This window comes from Toxotes jaculatrix, chromosome 8, assembly GCF_017976425.1.
Source record: "Toxotes jaculatrix isolate fToxJac2 chromosome 8, fToxJac2.pri, whole genome shotgun sequence".
NCBI classification, from domain to species: Eukaryota; Metazoa; Chordata; class Actinopteri; family Toxotidae; genus Toxotes; species Toxotes jaculatrix.
The window spans coordinates 8,388,260-8,411,762 of NC_054401.1; the positions used below are offsets into that span (position 1 = coordinate 8,388,260).

Here is a 23,503-nt window from a genome sequence, read left to right on the forward strand (position 1 = left end):
CTCTTTCTCTTCTTCACACACAGCTCCCCATTTTGCTTGGGGAAATGAAGGAGTAATATTTGTCAAACAACAATATGCTAAATTCTCAGAGGGCCTAGAGGAGAAATGTGATTCCAGTGTTTAATTGGTGACTTTTATGTTTGTGGAGGGACATGTTCATTAGCCTGTACATGTTTGTGCCGTCACTTGTCGAAGAGTAGTTGAAAACATACTTGCTAGAGCTGTGGAGTTTACAGGGAGGAATGCAACTATAGGTTCAAGAACTGATTATTTTTATTTGTGAGAATTTAGCTGTGTTGATTTTACCATTACATTCCAACAGTCTACTTTTACCAATCTTTGCCATTTTGGGGACATTTATTCACAGTCATGTATAACTGTATTATTGTTGTGCTGAGCATACTTCATCTTGCTATGGTAAGAATGTTTATATAATATGTCTTATTACAGAAAGTGTCATGTATTTGTGTTTGAATTTACTCCAGTTTGATAGTCTCATGATCTCTGTTCATTTCTAGTCCTTCGAGCCGTTGTTAATTGGTGAGACTTTTTATTTAATAAAATGACATTTTTTTTTCATAATTGAAATTAAGCAATTTTCAGCATAACAAATTTAACATAAGAATTTACAGATACAGTTAGTTTCTGTAGAAGCATGGCTGTATTTTTGTTTTAATTTCAAAATGTAATCTGTTTTGTTTTTAAGAAATCGATGATGATGATGAGGATCTGGACATAACTGAAATAAACAAAGGTAATATGGAGTAAAGATTTTAGTTGTAGTTAGCAATGAATGTATTTTACTAAATAAATGAAAATCTATTCCCCCTGCCTCCACAGCTTATGGAAACAGGCATGGTAGCAAACAGATATACCGTGGAACTGAGAAACAACTTAACTGAAACGTTAACTGTTAGTTCACGCCTGTTCACTTTTATGTAATATCCTGCAATGTATTTTTTGTATTTTTGTTGCTTCCAGTAACACAGTAACAATAACGATTTTGTTTCTTTCCAGGCTTGGACTTATTTGAAGGCGACATTATGGAAGTAAGGAATGTGTATCATTTATATTTTTGTTTTGCTGTATAGCGTGTTGACATTGTTTCTATTAACTTCACCCAAGGAAATTAAGACAAAGACAAGAGTCACCAGGAATGCCATTTTGAATACAGAACAGCTGTGGAGCAGTCCTGTTCCTTACGTGTTAGAAGAGAACCTCGGTGAGTGGTAGTCAAAGGAGTCTTTCCCTTCATTACTGAGGAATGAACAAATCAAAAGACAAACTGGTGGAAAATGCTAACTGTGGTTTTGTATATGATCTATGAGCACAGATATGAACTCTAAAGGAGTCATTCTCCAGGCCTTTGAACATTTCCGTTTAAAGTCATGTATTGATTTCAAGCCCAGACAGTCTGAGGAATACTACCTTTCAGTCAGAAGCAGTCCAGGGTAATTCTATTTTTTTTCCCCCTCCCCAGACATAATCTACTAACCTTCTACTATGGCAATCTGGCCCTCGAGCCTTAACTGATTTGTTGCTCAAGTATTTACCACTCTTCTCTCTGCAGGTGTTACTCTTATGTTTCACGGATTATCAAAAGTGGCCAAGTTGTTTCCATTGGTAGGCGATGTGGTCATCTTGGTACAGTAGAGCACGAGTTTCTCCATGCTTTGGGTTTATATCATGAACAATCAAGATATGACAGAGACGACTACATAACTATTGTCTGGAAGAACATAAAAGACGGTACACTGACACCCCCATCTTTTAAAATGTTTCTTAAATATTATTTACATTATGATATTTAAAAGCAAAATTAGGCTAGAAGACTTCTTAAGGCCAATTGATTTTTACTTAAACTACACTGTTTTACATTATCATAAGATAGTGGAAACCCCCATGTTTCTGAGAATTTAAAACCCAAAATAAATAGTTTTGCCTATTTTAAATATACCTGGTTCACCGATCACCAATCTGGTTTTAATGTTGTGGCTGATCGGTCTATGTAAAGACCAAAGAAAAAAAATTAAAGAGTGTACTGCTACATCACATCAGAGTGTCTCACTATGTGTCTATCTGGTGTACAGGGTTCCAGGAAAATTTTGAGAAATTATCCCCGAGTTCAAGTACAACATTTAATGCTCCATATGACTACTTATCAGTGATGCACTACGGCAAAAAATTCTTTTCTAAAAACTCTGAGAATACAATTGCCACTAAGCTACCCCAGTACCAGGACAGAATTGGCCAGCGAATGGAAATGAGCCCCATTGATGTGTATAAGCTGAATCGCCTTTATAACTGCAGTAAGTTGTGATTGCTCTCATGATGCTGAAAATTCTGCAATAATTCTAAATTACATAAGAGGACTTGCTTGAACTGTGCTGCATCATGATGTACTTTTCTGCTGTGTTACCACAGGCACATCAGTTTCTTTTGTGGAGTATTGCAACTTCTCCACTGCAGATATTTGTGGGATGAACTATTGTAAAAAAGGTTCGGCCAAAGGTTGGAAGAGAATGAGCGTTGCTGTTGGTGGGCCTTTTACTGACCACACCAACCTGAACGAGATGGGGGGTAAAGCTTGACTATAAACAGTATTACAACTAACTAACTTTCTTGATCTGTCCTAACAAACTAGAAATTCTTATGTTTAACAGCGGCTACGTAAAATTACTACTATCATGAGAGTTACAATAATAAATAACTGAAAACTGTTAAACCTAAATACTTTCCAGGTTACTTCATGAATGCTGACACAGCATCAGGTCAGGTGGGAGACTCAGCCTGGCTGGAGACCAAGAGGATGAGCCCAACTAGGGAGTGTCATGTCCAGTGTCTCCAGTTCTACTATTACCATAGTGGGAGCCAATCAGACCAGCTCAACATCTGGATCAGAGAGTTCCAGGATGAGAAGGGCTCCACAGGAAATCTCCGCCTCATGGGTCAGATCACTGGTGAGGAAAACGCACACAGACATGAAATGCTACTTTCTGAGAAAAAAAACAAAAACATAATGATTCACGGTGATCTATAACTATAACTATCCAAGTTATAGACACCATGAATGTCTGTAGCAAATTTAGTTTTCAAGACAGTTGACTAAAAATCAAAAATATCAACATCACCGTAGGAAAAATCACAAGACCACCACAGTCACCAGTTTTCATCAGACTGACATTACTATCTTTAGAGACTTGCAGCTAGTGTAGCTATGGAAAATCAAAACTAAGAAAAACATAAAACCAAAAACATTTTCCCCCTCCAGGTTCACCAAACTTTGCTTGGCAGTTTTACAAGGTTCCTCTGAATGCAGCCAAGACTTTCCAGGTTGTGTTTGAGGCGCGTAAAGGGGACGAAGACTCTTCAGGAGGCTTTTCCATTGATGACGTCAACCTATCTGAGTCTGAGTGTCCGCATAATGTCTGGGAAATCAAGGACTTTGAGAAACTTTTGACAACCACTGACTACAACAGTTATCTGCTAAGCCCTCAAATGTATTCTTTAGAAGGTTATGCCTTCCAGATGTTAATTGTTCTGCGAGAAACTTTTTTTGGAATTTATTTTCGTTTAGTGTCAGGTGACTATGATTCAGCGCTGCAATGGCCTTGCCGGTGGAGACAGGTGACTTGCATCATGCTGGACAAGAACCCTCAAATTAAGCAACAGATGTCCAAACAAATCACCCTAACAACTGATCCATCATCCAGTGAGTCTATAATAGAGATATCTCAAAGGTCTACTGTGACTGATATATTGATCTGTCAATACAGCTACTTGTAATACAGTAACCACTGATAGGTATCTGTAAGAGGACACTTTCTCTTTTTTCTTTTTAAGCTGCATTTGACAACCCTCGTAAAATGGGAAGACTAATTACAAGGAATGGAGAATCTACATATGTGAACCCATTCTATGGCGTGAAATCATTTCTCTCCCTGGAGCAAATTAGGAGCCGAGATTTCCTGAAGGGGAACACTGCTGTCTTCCTATTTTCAGTGACAGGTGAGCTATTATGTCTTGTCCTAATCAGATTTATCAGTTTTTAGCAAGTAATTATTAAAATTGATAGATTTCAGAGGTGTTCGCCTTAATTTTAAATTCATACATATTGTCTCCAGATATTTCCAGTCTGAAACACAAAAGCTCTCTGCCTTGTCCAAAATTTCCACCAAGAAAATTTACAACCACCTATCCAAACAACTACGACAAAGACCCATGTGGCTCAGGGTAAGTTCAAGAGTTTTTGTAATTAGCAGTAAAATTCTGAGCTAAAGTGTTCTTTTTAATATCATGGCTTTTGTCAAATAAATCTGAAATTTTCAGTTACTGAATCTGTATATTCACGCAAAGCATGTGTTTCTGATTATTTAGTTTGGACACAAAAGCTAAATCACACAAAAATTTTGCTTTGCTCATATTGTGGAATTGCCCTGAATGTATTTTGCCACCTTACATTATTTTGTTTTTGTTAGGAAATATCAAGAAATGGAGATTCTTCCACACCTCATTCAACAGGACTCTTCATTCTAATTTTTTCTGTAATTCAGCTAACTGCTTTATGTGATCACACTTGTTACATGGAATCAGTAAAACAACTAAATCATAATAAAGAGATGTCACATCTTCAGTGATTTGTATGTGTACTGTTTGCTTGTCATATGTGTGCTCGAATTTCCCTCTAATTAGTGTGCGAGGCAAAGACACACACAAACACAGCTCAATCGGACTCAGTATGTTTATGTACAGTTTTCCAAAATAATAAATTTTCGCGACGTAATTCGCGTAAAACTGCAATAAATAAATCTGTGGCTCTAAACATGGGGACAGGGCCCAAAAGGGGACCTTAGCCAAAGATCGTGAATGACAGCCAATAGTAGTTTTTGCTTTTTTTTTTTTAATTTGCCCCATTGAGTTTATTTTTCACAAAAAACTGTGTAATGCAAGCAATTTTTGTTATATTTTTATAGTGTTGATATTGTTATTTTGTTATATTGTTGTATTTATATATTATTATTGTTTCTGAACAAAAAACGGAACAAAAATCTTAACTGTAAAATTTAAATTCCGACTTAAAAAGTATTTGTATTTGCCTAAAATCTTTGTCCTGTGTTTTATTATGATCATAATCAAAATCAACTAACTGAAAATTGAAAATCATAAAATCATTCAATGATCATGAAAATTCAAATTTTCAATTTTCATTCAAGTTTGCATATTGCATTCACTTCATAAATTATGACGCATTGCTCCGCCCTACACAAAAGTAGATAAACTTCTTTTCTGAGTAAAAACATATTGATATTGGTATGGATATCATCAGTACTGGCCCTGTATTTACTTGGTTTGGGATCATATCAAATTTTGCAATATTGCACACCCCTATTGGTTTCTCTGTTTTGTTACGTAATACGTGACCTGTGATTTTATGGTCTGGCTCAATTATCACTGGCCAATCATTAGCCAATCAGAGATGACGACCCACCTGGTTGTTAGAGGGTGGGTTTTAAAAACGGCAGGTGCATGCCGGGAGGACGCTAGAAACAGGGGAATACGGAGGTGCTTGTTGTGAGTTTATTCAAATCTGTGAAATACTGTTGTTCATCAGGTGAAGACCCGAGACTTTGAGGCAAAGTGTAACCTGATAGAACCGGACGCTGAGCCGTGTGTTGGAGCTGGTTTCAGCTCGTAGTTCAGCTAAACCACGGCACCACTGTGACCACCACACCATGCATCGAGTCCGCCATTACCGCGCCGATTTGGTGGAGAGGAGAGCGCGTGTGCGCGGAACGCAGACTTCCACCGAGTTTCTGAGTGACTATGGAGACAGTGTGAGCACACTGAGGGAAACAGACCAGGTGTATCAGACGGTGAATTTCTTTGCTTCAGATGCTGCAACAGAGGCGCCCGGGGCCTTTCTACCTGGTGAGCCACAGACGCCACTTTATGCTCACGCCCGCGCACACGCTCGCGGACACAACGTCAGTGCGCGTGTCTCCATCGCACCGCTCACCTTGGATAGACGGCTTGGAAACGGCCTTCTGGACTAAAAAGTGAGTACACACAACATTTCAATCCAGGATTTCAGAGGAGCCCCAACGAGCGCGCCAACGACATGGTTCCCTAAACAGTCACAGTTTACGGTGCCATGTTGCGCTGGTGCTACCTGGGGTTAAGTTTTAAGGTGGAGCTCCCCTGGTTCTGTAGTAAATATTCCTTCAGTCTTGGTGGTTTGACATATTTAAATTATGGACCGTGTTGTGGTTCATGTGGTAAAGATAAAGGATGAATATGACACGTGGGACAGCGCAGCCGCACAGAGATAATTAGGCCTCAGCGGCCTCCTCAGTTCACGTTAATAAACCCTCAGCGCCTGCTGCTTTGGCTCACAGGTGCAGCAGCGGCCTGGGTGAAGGTGAAGCTGAGGGCAGTATTTCGCTCTGAGTGAAGCTCGGACGGTAAAATACCGTAATCAGTTTGATCAGTGTTGATTTTCCGTTTTACTCGTTGAGCAGAATTTTATCGAAAAACAATATTTAAAGATTGTGAAATGCTGCTCAGTGAAGAGAACATGCTGCTGATCTCTAAACTACCTGCAGTCAGTCTGAAAATCTTCATCTTTCAGCTGCACCACAGTCATCCTCACTCACAATGCAGTCTCCAATATGATCAATAACTATGACAGGAATGGTCCATAAGCTCGATCACAGCAGGAGAAATTATTATTCCCTGTTCAGTGTGAGGTGTGTGTATGAAGCTTCACACAGATGGATTTATATTCAGTGAACTGATGTCCACAGAGTGTGAGTGTTGGACAGGATCAGTCCACTCCGTGTCGTCATGGGTCAACTGGCTCTCACCTGCAGACTCAGACTGAGCTGTTTTTTCTTCTTCTTTCAGGTCCACAAACAGATCAGCATGAGAAGAAATCAACTAATTGTAAGTGAAGTTTTTATTCTGCTGCTGGGGTGTGTTTGTGTGTGCGTGTGTCCCTTGCGCGCACGCGCACACACACACATACACACTTACACATGCACATATAAACACATATAAACACATACAAACACATACACACACACACGGCCACTGTGCCGATCTGTCTCACCCTCTTTTTCTTTCTGTCTCACACACGGCCACCATGCCATAATTATTTGTCCGCCCGACCATTTGCCTCTCTCTCCCTCACGCACTCTCTTGCACTCTAACCCTCTCTTGCTTTGTAGCGTCGATTTTGACCACGTTGGATCAAGAGGCTATACGAGGTATGAGTTTCATGTCTTTGATGCTGGGATGTCTGGCCGCCATGCCATAACTTTTCCTTCTACAGAATTTGTTCCTGTCCATCCAGTGTGGCTGCCATCGGTTGTCTTTCTCTCTCTATTATTCTGTTGGTCGGGCGGTTGTTTGTTTGATTGTTTGTTGTTTGCTCGATTATTGTTTGCTCGTCGATTTTGACCACGTGGGATCAAGAGGCTATACGAGGTATGCGACTTTCACTTCTTTGATGCTGGGATGTCTGGCCGCCGTGCCATAACTTTTTCTCCTACAGAATTTGTTCCTGTCCATCCTTCCAACCTGGCTGCTGTCCATCCATCTTCAAGAGGTATGTGTTATGTGATGTTTGCTCTGCCACCGTGCCATCACTTTACCTTATTTCGGCTATTGTGCCAGTCTCTGTCCTTCTGTCTCTCACACACATACATATAGACTCACACTCACACCTCTGTCTCTCTCTCCCTCCCTTTAATCAGCCTTCTAGAGGTTGATCTGGGGGCCCAGCATTGGGGCTGTTTAGGGCCTGGCTCTCTCTGTCTAATATGTTTGATTTTGGCCTCTCCCATCCCCATTAGCTTTATGTGGGGTGATTTGGGGACCCTGTGTTCGGTCTGATTTTGCCCCCCCCCCCCCCCCATTAGTTTTATTGGCAGATCAGATCAACCTAAACACCAAATTTCCAAAGTTGACAGATGATTGGCAGAATATATAGTGATATATATCTGTAGTTATATCACATGACAAAATGCTTCAAATAAGACAAATTAACTTGAACTTGTGACCATAGTCACAAGTGTGGAAGGACAAATAACACAGGCAGCTGTTTAAAAAAAAAAAAAAAAAGGTCAGATTAGGATAAGGACCTAAGGCATTATGCTTCAGTATGTCCTCACAACTGAAGTAAGAAAAGAATGTGTGTCATAGGTCCACTGTATATAGAAGTGATTACTGTTGAGGTAAAAGGTAGAGTGTGAGCAAGGAGGTATCTACAGCCGTCATGTTGGTGTGCTGGCCATCTCTTAGGCTCTGATGGCGTTTCTTCCAAGTAGGTGCTGTATTTTAGTTTAAGCAAAATCTGAATTTTTATTTATTTATTATTATGCTTTTAATTTTTTTACTGTTTCCACATGTGCTTCCCTGTAAATTCTTTTAATCCGTTGATTAACCATGTTATTTCCTGGCGATAACTTCTCTAAGATCATCATAACTGATTAGGACCAAGACTTTGATAATGACTTGCCTGTATTTTGACTGGTCTAGATGGAATTATTGATAGAATATTGCTATTTTGATCTCATTGTAAATGTGTTTCTGATGTTGGCTTTCTCAAGCAGTTATTCAGCCCATGGATGATGTTTTATGAATACATTTAAAATCTGGCATCTGCGATACATTTGTGATCACATTTTTTGATATTGTGTAAAATCATTGTTAGGTCAGTGAGTTGTGAAGTTTTTCATCAGTAAATGGTGGAGGTACACAGGCAGGTCTCATGTAGATTGACTTGGGATCCTCCAAAGAGTTGTTTTCTAACAGTATTCAGCCTGTGTCCTGAGCATAGTTGCACTGCTGTCCATCATCACCACCCAAATTTTGATAGAAGCTTTATTCTACAGGGAGGGTGAGTTGACTTTGAGGTCAAACACTGACTCGTCTCGCTATGCCAAGGTTCGTTCTATGGGGAGACTGGAGTAGGACCTTTCTGGGTTGACGTAGGTGTGGTGAGGAAAAGTTTTGCAATTGTTAGGTTTTTTGGCGTCGGCACATAGGGAGGCCTCCCGGCAGGGGAATTTTTCCCACCCCTGTAAAGCTCTATGCACGGTAAATCGCAGACAAGATTCACTGAAATATCAAGGGGCGTGGGGTTATTTGGGTCAGGTTTAAGGTTCTTTTTTTTTTTTTTTTTTTAAATTGCGTGGTAGACAGGGTAAGGGATGGAAGCCTGGCAGAGAGACGACTCAGATCGCTCAGACGACTGTAAAGATGCACCCAGTTTGGGTATATTACTTTTCCATCTAGTGGTAATGATGAACGCAGTGACCACTGTGAAAACCTAATAGATGTGTCAAGTCTACCAGGTTCAATAATAATGATTAATTTGCTCTTAGTGAGCTACATGCTATTGATGTACTTGAAATGAGACATTGTCATGGGCTGAATTAAAGAGAAAGTCTTAAGGATAACAGGCTTTGTCTTGAAGTAGAATTGCTAATCTTTATAAACAAATGTGAACAGAGTGACAGCCATTTCAGAGGGCAAACCTGAAAAGATCTTTACAGATGGTAGAGAAACCTTTCACTATGTTTTAAAAACCATGTCAAAGACACTAGAGGGGAAGACACAGTTATTGCCTTGTTCCAGTGCTTGAAGAAACACAGTGAAGAAGACATGTTGAAGTCTGGACAGACTATAAATTCTCCTTAAATTATTCTGTAGCTGCTGTAGTTCGATTCTGAGTGAACTGAGGCTTTATTCTGTGGCTGAACTTCCAGTGATGGTATTACTCTCTTTATCCATGCTATTACTATTACATTATCTGTTGCACACATTTCTCCCAAATTGTCAGTTCTCTGTCTTTTTGCACCATTTTCCATATACTTGTCATGTTATTTATTTTAATTTGACTATACATATTTATGTGTAGGTTTTGTTTTCATAGTTATCATTTTTCTTAAATTTTTTTGTCATTGTAAATTGATTTAACTTTGTCACTTGGATGAAGAAAACCTTGTACTCTATAGTGCTTGATTATTTGTTGTCTTTTTTTTTTTACTTTACATTTGGACTTTTCTGTCTCTGAGCCAAGACATGAAGCTGTCAACCTGTTGATGTTAGTCTGTAAAAGGTGGAAAGTGCAGTAGAAGTCAATAGCATCTTCTCAGACTGTCTCCATGTACATCAGGACATTGGACTTACTAATTCACAAAGATCGCAAAACCACGGCAGAACATGCTGAGGAGGAGTTCCACAGACAATATAGAACTGGAATGTGATGACGTTTTGAGTTAATGGACTGATAGCTGACTTCAGAGACTCCCAGCAGACTTTCCACCCTGCAGGGATGGATGCACTGGACTGTTCCACAACAGTCTGTGAGAGCAGCAGACACCAGAGTCAGGGGAAGTGAGAGAGCAGCAACCAAAGGTAAGATCTGAGGTCATATTGAAGGCTTGCTTTAGTCTGTTTGCTTTTTACTTATTGCTAATGATTGTTTTTGTTTTTTTTTCTCTGAGTCATATATCCAACCTTATGGAAGGCGGGAAAGTGAATGTTGTGGCCTGACCTCCTCCACCAAGCCCTGGACACCGCCTAGATCTCTGGACCTCACCTCTGAAGGACTGTTGCAACCCACATCGCACAAATCTGCAAGCTGCTCAGGAAAGTGGAAACAAAACACAGCTGGATCTGTGATGTTGGCCTTCTAAAGTGGTTATTCAGCAAGGAGACGCTTGAAGAAACAGAGTGAGGAAGGCATGAGTCAGGAGAAGTGAGAGAGCGGCAACCAAAGGTGAGATCTGAGGTCATGTTGAAGGTTTGCTTTAGTCTGTTACTTGTTACTTTTTTCTAATGATTGTTTTTTTTTTTGTTCTCTGATCAAATCATATATCCAACCTTAAGGAAGGCTGGAAGGGGAATGTTGTGGCCTGACCTCCTCCACCAAGCCCTGGACACCGCCTACCTCTCAGGACCTCACCTCTTAAGGACTGTTGCAGCCCACATCGCACAAGTCTGCAAGCTGCTCTTCAAACTACAGGACACGACCAGGAAGTGAGCCTGCTGCATCTAGGAAGTGGATGGGCTGATTTTCTGCGTAGTGAAACTCAAGTGCTGATTAAACAGACTGACCATTTATTAACTCTGTTGTTGGAACCAAAGTTTTACCAGCTCTTCATTTGTGATGTCTCAAGAGAACACGGTCTCAGGAAAGTGCAAACGAAACTTTGTAAACTTTGTGAATGTGTTTCTGTTGGCTTTCTCAATCAGTTATTCAGCCCATGGATAATGTTTTATGAATTCATTTAAAATCTGTATTGGCATCTGAGATACATTTGCAATCACATTTTTTGCCATTGAGTAAAATCATTGTTAGATCAGTGAGTTAGTGTTCCATCAGTAAATGGTGGAGTTACACAGGCAGGTCTCATGTATATGGACTGAGGATCCTTCAAAGTAAGAGTTGTTTTTTAAAAGTATTCAGCCTGTGTCCTGAGCATAGGTGCACTGCTGTCCATCATCACCACCCAAATTTTGATAGAAGCTTTATTGTACAGGGAGGGTGAGTTGGACTTTGAGTTCAAACACTGACTCGTCTTGTTCTGCCAAGTTTCGTTCCAAGGGGAGACTGGAGTAGGACTTTTCTGGGTTGAAGTAGGTGTGGTGAGGAAAAGTTTTGCGATTCTTACGTTTTTTGGCGTCGGCACATAGGGAGGCCTCCCGATGGGAATTTTTCCCACCCCGTAAAGAGCTGCGTACGGTCAATCGCGGACAGAATCAAGCGACGTGGGGTTATTTGGGTCAGGTTTAAGTGTAGGTTTAAGGTTCCTACTTTTTTTTTTTTTTTTTTTAATTGTGTGGTGGACAGGGTAAGGGAAGGAAGCCTGGCAGAGAGACGACTCAGATAGCTCAGACGACTGTAAAGATGCACCCAGTTTGGGTATGTTTGCTTCATTCTCCATCTAATGGTGATAATGAACACATTGACCACTGTGAAAACCTAATAGATGTGTCAAGTCTACCAGGTCGAACAATCATGATTAAGTTCTTCCTACTGAGCTGCGTGCTATTGAGATACTTGAAATGAGACATTGTCATGGGCTGAATTGAAGAGAAGGTCTTAAGGATAACAGGCTTTGTCTTGAAGTAGAATTGCTAATCTTTATAAACAAATGTGAACAGAGTGACAGCCATTTCAGAAGGCAAACCTGAAAAGATCTTTACAGATGGTAGAGAAACCTTTCACTATGTTTTAAAAACCATATCAAAGACACTAGAGGGGGAAGGCACAGTTATTGCCTTGTTCCAGTGCTTGAAGAAACATAGTGAAGAAGACATGTTGAAGTCTGGACAGACCATAAATTCTGCTTAAATTATTCTGTAGCTGCTGTAGTTCGATTATGTGTGAACTGAGGCTTTATTCTGTGGCTGAACTTCCAGTGATGGTGTTACTCTCTTTATCCATGCTATTTACGTTTATATTGTCTGTTGTACATGTTGCTCTCAAATTGTCAGTCCTCTGTCCTTTAGCACCTTTTCCATATACTTGTCATGTTATTTATTTTAATTTGACTTTACATATTTATGTGTTTTTTTTTTATTCTTTTGTTTTCATAGTTATCCTTTTTCTTAAGTTTTTGTTTTGTAGTGCTTGATCATTTGTGTGGGGTGGTTTTTTTTTGTTTGTTTTTTTTTTTTTTAATGCTTTACATTTGGACTTTTCTGTCTCTGAGCCCAAGTCTTTTAGCACCATTTTCCATATACTTGTTATGTTATTTATTTGACTATACATATTTATGTGTAGGTTTTGTTTTCATAGTTATCATTTTTCTTAAATTTTTTTGTCATTGTGAATTGATTTAACTTTGTCACTTGGATGAAGAAAACCTTGTACTCTGTAGTGCTTGATTATTAGTTGTCTTTTTTTTTTTTTACTTTACATTTGGACTTTTCTGTCTCTGAGCCAAGACATGGAGCTGTCAACCTGTTGATGTTAGTCTGTAAAAGGTGGAAAGTGCAGTAGAAGACAATAGCATCTTCTCAGACTGTCTCCATGTATGTCAGGACATTGGGCTTGCTACCTACTGCTGAGCCTCTGTGGAAGGGTTTCCAAAAATCACAAGACCATGGCAGAACATGCTGAGGAGGAGTTCTGCAGGCGATACAGAACTGGAATGTGATGAAGTTTTGAGTTAATGGACTGATGGATAGATGACTTCGGAGACTCCCAGCAGACTTTCCACCCTGCAGGGATGGATGCACTGGACTGTTCCACAACAGTCTGTGAAAGCGGCAGACACCAGAGTCAGGGGAAGTGAGAGAGCAGCAAACAAAGGTGAGATCTGAGGTCATGTTGAGGGTTTGCTGTAGTCTGTTTGCTTTTTATTTGTTATTAATGATTGTTTTTTTCTCTGTTTAAATCATATGTCCAACCTTAAGGAAGGCTGGAAAGGGAATCTTGTGACCTGATCCACCAAGCCCTGGACACCACCTAGATCTTTGGACTTCACCTCTGAAGGACTGTTGCAGCCCACATCTCACAAGTCTGCAAGCTGCTCTTCAAACTACATGACACGACCAGGAAGTGAGTCTGCTGCATCTAGGAGGTGGATGGGATGATTTTCTGCATTGTGAAGCTCAAGTGCTGATTAAGCACAGACTGTGACTATTTATTAACTCTGTTGTTGGAACCAAAGTTTTACCAACTCTTCACTTGTGATGCCTCAAGAGGACACAGTCTCAGGAAAGTGCAAATGAAACTTTGTGAATGTGTTTCTGATGTTGGCTTTCTCAAGCAGTTATTCAGCCCATGGATGATGTTTTATGAATGCATTCAAAATCTGTATTGGCATCTGAGATACATTTGCAATCACATTTTTTGATATTGGGTAAAATCATTGTTAGGTCAGTAAGTTGGTAAGTTTTTTTAATAGTGTTCAGCCTGTGTTCTGAGCATAGTTGCACTGCTGTTCATCATCACCAGCCAAATTTTGATAGCTTTATTGTACAGGGAGGGTGAGTTGGACTTTGAGTCAAACACTGACTCGTCTCGCTCTGCCAAGTTTCGTTCCAAGGGGAGACTGGAATAGGACCTTTCTGGGTTGAAGTAGGTGTGGTGAGGAAAAGTTTTGCGATTCTTACGTTTTTTGGCGTTGGCACATAGGGAGGCCTCCCGACGGGGATTTTTTTCCCACCCCTGTAAAGAGCTAAGTGCGGTCAATCGCGGACAGAATCAAGCGGCGTGGGGTCTTTTGGTCAGGTTTAAGTGTAGGTGGGTTCGTACCATTTTTTTTTTTTTTTTTTTTTTTTAATTGCGTGGTGGACAGGGTAAGGGAAGGAAGCCTGGCAGAGAGACGACTCAGACAGCTCAGACGACTGTAAAGATGCACCCAGTTTGGGTATATTTGCTTCATTTTTCCAGCTAGTGGTGATGATGAACGCAGTAACCACTGTGAAAAAAAAATAGATGTGTTAAGTCTACCAGGTTGAACAATAATGATTAAGTTCTTCCTACTGAGCTATGTGCTATTGACATACCTGAATCCAAACCCTGGAGAAACTGTCTGAGCATGTGCTGGTATCTGTTTTTTTTAAAAAGAAGTGGTATCTTTTAAAACAATTAATAAATACATGTTGAAGTCAAAGGATTTCTTTGTCCCTTTTCTCAGATGTTTCTCATTTAATTTTGTCACTTGGATGAAGAAAATCTTGTACTTTTTAGTGTTTAATTCTTTGTATTAACTTATTAGTGCTCATATTTTGGCAGCAATTTGGTGTCTTTAACAGGATTCAATTAGCCAGAACTTCTCCATTATACAGTGAATAAGGTCAAACTGAGTCAATTCATATGACATAAGATGTGATACTAATATGACATAGTGCTGTTCATTTAGACTGTTGCTGACTCTGTCTTAAAGCTGTATTTTTAGTGAGTGATTTTATGAATGAATTTCAAATCTGTAATGGCATCTGAATTATGTGTATGTTTAACAGAAGAAACCATAGCCAATTATTGTTTTAACTTTAGGTTCTTATGATATGGGATATTCTGTTGTTTCCAAGGTTACCATTCTTAGTTTGTACTGTGAGGTCGGTATTAGCTGATTGTGCTCCCTCCTGATTGTTAGCCGATGCTCTGTGTCATTTCCAGTCTTTGGTCAGTCTGTGTTGAACTGCGATAAGTATGTTCATGATATTGTGAATCAGACCCTTTTCTATCCATCCTACGCTCCCTCTCTTTTTCTTCTCCCACCCTCTCTTTTATCATTCTTTTACTCATTTACAAAGGCCATGAATATATTTTGGTTTCTGCTTTACAGTAACAGTAGAGACAATGAATGGGACAGCACAGCACACCGCATCATTCTCAGGCAGGGGAAGTGTCTAGTTCTAAATAATTGTTTTATTTATACTTTTTTCTTATGGACTCATTTTCAAGCAAGCTTACACACTGTACCTGCTAAGCATCCACGTGTTTGCATTGTCATTGTGAGCCTGTTAGCATGCTGACGCAGTGCTTAAGTAAAGCCTCACAGAGCTGTTAACATAGCTGTCAACACTTAGTCTTATTGTAATCTGCAAGGGGTACCCAAAATGAACATTCATTCAGGTATCCTGTCAATAAATTTGATAAATGAAAAACTATCAGCCACAGGACTCAAGACCACAAAATTTTAAACAGATTAATTTGTCTAGTGTTGGATTTCCATTTTCTGTTAAGTTTAATTACACAATGAGATATATAACAATGAAGAAGCTAAGGGGGCTAATGCCCTACTGTTAGTGACAATAATAAAAAATATAATGATTATGTTTTTTATACCTGAAAAAATGTATAATGTCTGGAGGTACAGGAATTTCCCATCATCTTTAGCACACAAATATCTCAACAACCTGTTGTGTTCAGGTAGTTGTCACATTGCAGTACTTTTGGTATGCTGTCTGAATACCTAAACAGTAGTTATTCGTCATGCATCAAGCATGCATGTTAAATTCTCGTCTCGTTCTCCTGGTTTGTTTTGTAAGTAAGCTCATGTACACTCAATACTTTCCTGTTACAGCCAAAGCCTCTCATGAACAGTTGCTGAATAGACAGTCAGGGTGGCAGAAGGTAAACATGAGTGACATTTTCTATCCTCTTTAAATGCAAATTAAGCTGAATTCTCAGATTAATTTAAATGAAAATTAACTAAAATGTATTGTAGCTTTACTGCATTTCAGTAATAATATATCTTGATTTTTTATTTATTTATTTATTTTTAAACATGGTTCTTCATATGAGATCTGATTTAAGTTTGGTCCAAGACATACTACAAGAATGAAGACCTGCATTTTTCTTCTTCTGAACTTGGCAGTTTTCTTGGCACTCTGTCAAAACCCAGTAAGAGTTTATTTATTGTTATATGACTGTACACCTTTTTTTTAAAAAGTGGTTAAGCAGTAATTTATTGATTTGATGTTGATTTTTTTGACTTTACACTGTTGAAATGCTACTAAATCATGAGCACAGAAATCAAACATGTAACTAATTTGAATTTTCAAATCTTGGAGACCAGTGTAGTAATAGTAACAGGAGGATATACTTTTGATTTTATGACTTATGTTATATGTCTTAGAATTAAATCATTAGGTTGATGTGTTCATATATTCATTTTTACAGAATGGACCAGAGATAGTGGGTAAGTTATTTATTATTTATTTTATTTCACAAAATTAAACTTAATAACTTTTCATTCACTTAGTTTAATTTTCATTCATTTTTATTCATTTATTTTTTGTAGAAATTGGTGAAGACAAGGATATTCCAGATATAAACAAGGGTAAAGTTAAACATCTTCATATCATTAAATGAATCCTGTGGTAAGATATGTCAGCTTCACATTTGACAAAGCACCTTTGTTGTGGCCTTATAGGCACAGTAATTAAGTGCCATTAACAACTAGTTATTGATTTCTTTGTTAAAAAAAAAACACTCACTTTTTGTGCTTTATCTTAGATTCATATGATGATATTCTAGCGGTAAGTTTATAATTTTTTTAGCTAACTTATTAAAAAAAAGGATAAATGTGTATGTATGAATTTTTGTGTCACCCAAAATATTTCTTACAAATCTTAGTCACCGAACATGCAAAGGAGTGTCATCCTTGGTGAGGACTCACTGTGGACATCCCCAGTCCCATATGTTTTGGGAAAAGACCTTGGTAAATATACATTTTTCTTGTATAAGCAGACTATGTGTATGTGACTGAAAAAACTACACCTATGGGATGTGCTCTCCGGGTGGCTGCACTGCTTAGGGAAGTTAGTGAAATATGTTACATGATTGTACACCAGGCAGTACAGTTCAGTAAGAATCAATCAGTAGGAGCCTGTTGCCACAGAGGAGCCACAGCAGTTCCCTTCAGTGAAAAGAAAACCAGCTGCACATTGAACAAAGATATCTGGCTTAAGGAAATGTTTCAGAACTTAGGTCAACATAGTTGTGCAAAACAGTGACTCCACCTCTCCACCTGAGCGTCTGGAAAAATGTGTTATCTACCTTCTGTCAGCTGCATTTACATTGTCATTTCTTTGTTCTTCCCCATAACACAATTGCCATGAACAATGGAAGAGATGAATGCTAAAGGTGTCATCCTGAGAGCCTTCGACCAGTTCAGGTTGAAGTCATGCATTGACTTCAAACCAAGAGACTCTGAGTTCTATTACATTTCTGTGGTTAAGTTAAATGGGTATGTATTGTATTTTTTTATTTTAGTTGCACAAAACAGCTGTTGTTAAAGGTGCCATGTGGAGTATTTTTTTCAAAACAAAGTCTGTGTTCACTGTTACTTACCAAGACACACTGTGTGAATCCTTGAGGTCTAGTCCTCATAAAACATTAGAAAAATCTAAAACCTGCATTTTTTTTTACATCCATGTTTACTGGCAGACTTACAGTCTTCTTCTTTAATGTTTTTGTTGACACGTTACCATCTGACATCATCTGACAGATTGAAGTTATGTAAAATAACTGTTGATTGCAACTCTAACTTCAAATATCCATTTGTACATTCTAACTTCTGTAACAGTAAAATTACACTTTGGTCACCCAGATTGCATAATGGTATCAATGTGACTTTTACTGAAGAGTCCTTTTTCTGTTACAGATGTTTCTCTTATGTTGGGCGAATGTCCTTCTCTGGACAGAACCTCTCTATTGGCGCATTCTGTGATGAGATTTCCACAGTTGAACATGAATTTCTCCACGCTCTTGGCTTCTTCCACGAACAGACCAGATATGATAGAGATGATTATGTGACCATTGCATTTGAAAACATCCAAGCAGGTTTTAATAAGACTTGTTTAATAATATTTCTGTTCTTTACGTTCAGTTATTTATCTTGAATGTGTCACAGGTGTCAAGGTAAATGAAAGTCCCAGAAGGGGTTGCACATAAATAAATTAATCAAACATTATTTACGTAAACATATCAGGACCTTAGTAACTGTAAAATTAAACGCTGTATTATTGAAAGTATTAAAAATTAACCAATCAACAGATCAAATTGTGTTAAAAACTAATTTTGTCTAATGAATAATTAGTGAGTTATTCTTTACCCATCTTTGCTGCTCTTTTGGTTTTTCAATACAGTAATTAATGGTTTGTTTTGATATGTGTCACCTAGGTTTCCAGCATAACTTTTATAAAGTTAGTAGCTATTACAGTACCACTCAGGGAGTCCCATACGACTACTGGTCAGTGATGCACTATGGCAAAGATGCATTCACCAATGGCAATGGGTCTACAATTATCACCAAAGACGCAAAATTCCAGAATGTGATTGGTCAAAGACTGGATATGTCTCCCAGTGATATTCTGGAGCTGAACCTCCACTACAAATGCAGTAAGTTTTCGGTTTTGTTTTTTTTCAGTGACTAAAATTTATGTAATAATACACAATATGCTGTTATCCACAAAAAGTAATTTTTGCATTAAAATAGTCATATATTTTGTGTGTTTTAGAGATGTAATTATCGTTTTTGTGTCCTTTTTATTCATTTTTCTGAACAAAATTGCTTCATGTGACCATTATTTGATCTGTCACCTCTATGGTTTGAGGTGACAGATCTGAAGCACGTTTAGGCAACTAAACCTAAATATGAAAGGTGCTCTTTCACTTTCTGGTGGTGACTTAGATGAGAAGATCCATTACAAAATATTGTAAACAGGGGGAAACAGCTAGGCTGTCTCTGTCAAGTGGTAACACAATCCGCCTTCCAGCACCTCTAAAGCTCTCTAATTAACACTTTATATCTCATTTGTTTAATCTACATAAAAAAGAAAAACTGTAGAAATGACAATTTGCCATTTCACAAATGGTTATGTGCTAGAGTACTTATTGGCCTTGAACAGTAACTTCCTAGACGCTCCACTGGTTCCCTGGCGACTGGTCACCGCTAATAAATAGCCAAGACATTTCTGTCAAAGTATTGACCATTTATAACAAGTGATTACAAAGTTAGATTTTGTGGAAAAAGCTCTTCCCTTTGAGGCAGTTATACTGTGAGAGTCATTGTCATTGTACAACTGCATAGTTAAAACATTCCAGTCTACCAGTATGAGTTCCTGCTGTAGTAGAAAATTCTTTTATAGGCCATTAAACAATGGAAATGATTTGTAGCCAATCTTGATTGGGATGACAATATAATACCTTCTATAGACTTAAATTGATATCCCCAAGCCAGTTAATAGTCGCAAATCCTGTGTTGTTGTTTTTTTTCACCTCTACAGACTCAACAGTTGCATTTAAAATGTACTGCGGCTTTTCCAATGGGACCATGTGTCAAATGAACCGCTGTTCAAATGGTGGCAGTGACTGGGAAATGGTAACACATGTTTACAGGGGTCCTAGCTCTGACCACACCAGTCTACCCAGTGGAAGTAGTGATTATGGTAAGATTTCAAAATCTCCATATTTAGATTTTATGAAAACCTCGCCAAAAAGTTTAACCTTTCTTGTAAGTGGGACAACTGACTTTGAGGAAAGCCTTGTAACATAAATCTTGTTGATATATCGTTATCTTAAACTATATGTACCTTATATGTAAATACATTCATTTTGGACAACAACGTTCTAGGTCAAGATGCAGGTTTATTCATGCATGCTAGCACAGCATCAGGTAAGGAGGGAGACTCAGCCTGGCTGGAGACCCACAGGATGCGTCCCAATAGGGAATGTCATGTCCAGTGTCTCCAGTTCTACTATTACCACAGTGGGAACGAGTCAGACGAACTTAACATCTGGATCAGAGAGTTTCAAGATGAACAGGATCTTAAAGGAACCCTCCGCCTCATGGGACAGATCACTGGTAATGTCAGCCTGTATAATTATCAGTATCAACTGCTCTACATGCTATTTAACGCCCATATGAACCTTGAATGTGTGACATTTTCTTCCTCCAGGACCACCAACTTCTCACTGGCAGCTCCAGCATGTTTCTCTGAATGCCTCCAAAGACTTCCAGGTGGAGTTTGAGGTTCGCAAAGGAGCAGGAAGCTCTTCAGGCGGCTTCTCAATTGATGACATCAATCTGTCCGAGATCGAGTGTCCACACGTAACCTTGCAGATCAATGATTTTGAGAAGCTTTTGAACACTAGTGATCTGAAAATTATATACAGCCAGCCGCAGTACTCCAGTGGGGGCTATGCTTATCGGGTAGCATTTTTCCTGTACCAGAAACGTTTTGGACTGTTTGTGCAACTCTTATCTGGTAAATATGATGACCAGCTGGAATGGCCTTGCCGAGACAAGCAGCTGACTTTCCAATTGTTGGATCAAACACCCAGTATCCAGCTCCACATGTCAAAGCAAAGGAGTTTCACCACCAACCCAGACCTCAGTAAGTTTACCCTTTTTAACTAGCTCTTCAATGATAAAGATTGAGTCACCACTTTAGTACACTGTATTCAAGAGTATATTTTCTCTGGTTACATGTTCTACATGCTCTCTCTAAACAGATCCCTCCTATTGGAGCAATCCTCGTGAGACTGGAACTTCATTCATAGATGAGAAGAATCAAACTGTCTTTGCCGGACCTTTGATTGGCACATTTAATTTAGGAACTTTGGAGGAAATGAAATCCAGAGACTTCCTCAAGGGAGGGAGTGCTGTTTATGTCTTCAGCTTCCAAGGCAAGCTGATAAAAATATTTTCACTGCTGAAGTGGATTGTAAAACTGATCTGCCTGAAATTTTACAACAGTTTTGAAATATTAAAAACATTCAATCAAAATCCTTTTTCACCTTGGTGGGGGTTTTTTGTTTAATGTTATTTTGCTTTCTTCTTTTGCTAGATCTCACTCCCCTAGTAAATGGAAGTGTTCTACCATGTCCTAAGGTGGCACCAGTGACGATCGCACATGAGCCTAAAGATCTGGATAATGGCCCGTGCTCATCTCGGTGAATTTTCAGCACTGAAATAACTTCTAGTTTTTAAAATAATGTTTAAAGATGTAGAATTTAGAACTGAAATTAGTTTTGAACATGCCTTTTATATGATTTGCAATGTCTTTTACAGGATCTTCACCACCACCAGTCCACCTCCTCACACAACAGATGACAACAGGTACCCAGACATTTTACATCTGTTGAAATTTGTTAGTTTAAAAAAATGTTAAACCTTTGATGTTGTAAAGGCTAATCAACTAAAGACTAATCAACTAGTTAAGTGAGCCTGTAGTTGAAATTAAGCAATAAAATGAAATAGAAATCTAAAGAAGACTACAATTAGACAATAGAAATTTCAATAAAATGCAGAGTATGCTTAGAAAGTAGGATTTTCAAATTCTAGCTTCAACAGCCAATACATAGTAGACCTGTAAGGTCATAAGGCACTTTCACCTATAAATCTCAACAGGCCTAATAGCTAGGTGTAAACAGAACACCATGCAGTTCCTGGTCTCATCCATTCTTTCCGTTGTAGCATTTTCGGCTTTTCTCCTGCTATGGTGGCTTCTCCTGCCCTCACCCTCCTGCTAGCACTGATGTTTTTGACACCATGATCTGCGTCTCTTCTGGTCCACATCTCATCTCACATGGATAGGACCAGCAAAGTTGCCAGTGGCTGAGTAATTCTGTAGCTCATCTGGGTAATTCAGCCAGTGGCAGTTTGTCATTTTAAATATTTTTGTTTTTGTTTTCCAGTCTAATTAACAAGTGGCTAGTTAAAAGAGATGGCTGCAGTGGGTACTGAACAGCTGGGAGATACTGATCAGGGATGCATAGTTTGTGGGATTCCATGAAATACTTTATTTCTTTGAAGCCAATATATAATGCTAAGATTATGATGAAAAGTATATTTAATGCATCTTTAAATATTCTGACCTATTGTCGTAAATATACCTTAAAAATACTGACTGTGTTGTTAAATGATTTTTCAGACTTGTTTTAACAAAGATTAATGTGGTGGTCATGGATATACCTAGTCCCGACTCTTGACTTTTATGAGTAATCTATCTAATTCTGTGTTTGATGCTGTTGTGGTAGAGAAATAACATTATGATTGTATAATTGCAACTAATCCAAAACATCCATGATGAAGGCATACTTCATACACAAGGTTGAACCATAGTGTATTTCCTATATCATGGCTCTAGCCTGGTAAAATGTAAAATTAAGCCGGTCCAGGACACAGAAAAATTCTAGTATTCTAGCGGAAAAAAAATCAAATAAAACCAAGAAAATGTGAGGTTGGTCTCTTGTGTCTTCATATTATCTCCGTTGACTGCAGATCAGTGTATTTTTAGCCAAGTATAGAGGAAAGTTGTGTATCACATCTCATACACCGTTGAGAATTAAATAATGACATTTTCTAATGTGATCATATGATGTCTTTTTTCTTCAGCATGATACAAAGATAGTCAGCAAGTTGAGATTTTTACTGTAGTAACCAAGTGGCAGCCTAAAGCTGGGGCCAACACTATTAGATGGATGTGTGGCAAGAAACATTAGGCAACACTTCCCCCTCACTGCTATTCAACGTAGCCCTTGCTGGCTCCTCCTTTCCCATCAGTCAGAAGCAGTGATATTGAGGACACCTGTTAACTCCTGCCATGTAGGCCTCCTCATTCATGCTGCAGCTGTATATAGCCTGACACTTTGTTTGCTTTAGGAAGAAACTGTATTGTGATGGGATTGCTAACTGTAGGCAATGTTTTAGTTTTTTGCCAAGGTATTCCTGTGAGGTTTCTTGGTTGTATCCCTTCTCACGTCACGCTGGTAAGCAGTGCCTGGACAACTTTTAAACTGTCTTGTTTTGTACAGGCAGATTGGGGATCATTATAATAATACTGTATTATATTGTAGGCCCTCACCCATTGCTGTTTTCCCTAGTTTTAGTTTTAAGTGCTTGCCATATTTTAAACTTGCTTCTTGTAACCATCTCCACATACTCAAAATACTATTTTGCATTTTTACCAACTAGTGTCTGTTGCTGATCCTGTTGACTTTGTTTGTAGTTCTTTCTATTTCCAA

At 38.7% G+C, this 23,503-nt stretch overlaps 2 protein-coding genes across 3 annotated transcripts; both read left to right on the forward strand.

The window, feature by feature from the left end:
• The first annotated feature begins 229 nt into the window (after nt 1-229).
• LOC121186024 (meprin A subunit beta-like) lies at nt 230-4,596 on the forward strand. 2 transcript variants are annotated; one of them, XM_041044605.1, is made up of 10 exons: nt 230-417; nt 519-540; nt 707-754; nt 1,018-1,049; nt 1,126-1,222; nt 2,742-2,960; nt 3,272-3,712; nt 3,844-4,008; nt 4,125-4,233; nt 4,479-4,596. In XM_041044605.1, exons 1-10 carry the CDS (start codon nt 370-372, stop codon nt 4,534-4,536), a joined length of 1,239 nt encoding a protein of 412 aa, XP_040900539.1. In that variant the 5' UTR covers nt 230-369; the 3' UTR covers nt 4,537-4,596. The 2 variants fall into 2 exon arrangements, with proteins under 2 accessions (XP_040900539.1, XP_040900540.1); XM_041044606.1 differs by lacking the exons at nt 230-417; nt 519-540; nt 707-754; nt 1,018-1,049; nt 1,126-1,222 and adding an exon at nt 2,300-2,580.
• An 11,372-nt stretch (nt 4,597-15,968) lies between these two features.
• On the forward strand, nt 15,969-22,842 carry LOC121186023 (meprin A subunit beta-like). The gene is made up of 16 exons (XM_041044604.1): nt 15,969-16,102; nt 16,274-16,372; nt 16,652-16,670; nt 16,773-16,811; nt 16,988-17,010; nt 17,108-17,192; nt 17,603-17,720; nt 18,138-18,316; nt 18,656-18,874; nt 19,762-19,923; nt 20,109-20,339; nt 20,434-20,871; nt 20,990-21,163; nt 21,325-21,430; nt 21,549-21,596; nt 21,954-22,842. The coding sequence occupies exons 2-16, from the start codon at nt 16,310-16,312 to the stop codon at nt 22,030-22,032; spliced, it is 1,983 nt and encodes a 660-aa protein (XP_040900538.1). The 5' UTR covers nt 15,969-16,102; nt 16,274-16,309; the 3' UTR covers nt 22,033-22,842.
• Nucleotides 22,843-23,503: the final 661 nt, after the last annotated feature.

Coding starts and splice junctions, on each gene's coding strand:
- LOC121186024 (XM_041044605.1), top strand. CDS start 370: ATGTATAACTGTATTATTGTTGTGCTGAGCATACTTCATCTTGCTATG. Junction 418..518: donor GCATACTTCATCTTGCTATG/GTAAGAATGTTT, acceptor GTTCATTTCTAG/TCCTTCGAGCCGTTGTTAAT. Junction 1,223..2,741: donor CGTGTTAGAAGAGAACCTCG/GTGAGTGGTAGT, acceptor AATACTTTCCAG/GTTACTTCATGAATGCTGAC.
- LOC121186023 (XM_041044604.1), top strand. CDS start 16,310: ATGAAGACCTGCATTTTTCTTCTTCTGAACTTGGCAGTTTTCTTGGCA. Junction 16,812..16,987: donor TATTCCAGATATAAACAAGG/GTAAAGTTAAAC, acceptor GCTTTATCTTAG/ATTCATATGATGATATTCTA. Junction 17,721..18,137: donor TCTGTGGTTAAGTTAAATGG/GTATGTATTGTA, acceptor TTTCTGTTACAG/ATGTTTCTCTTATGTTGGGC.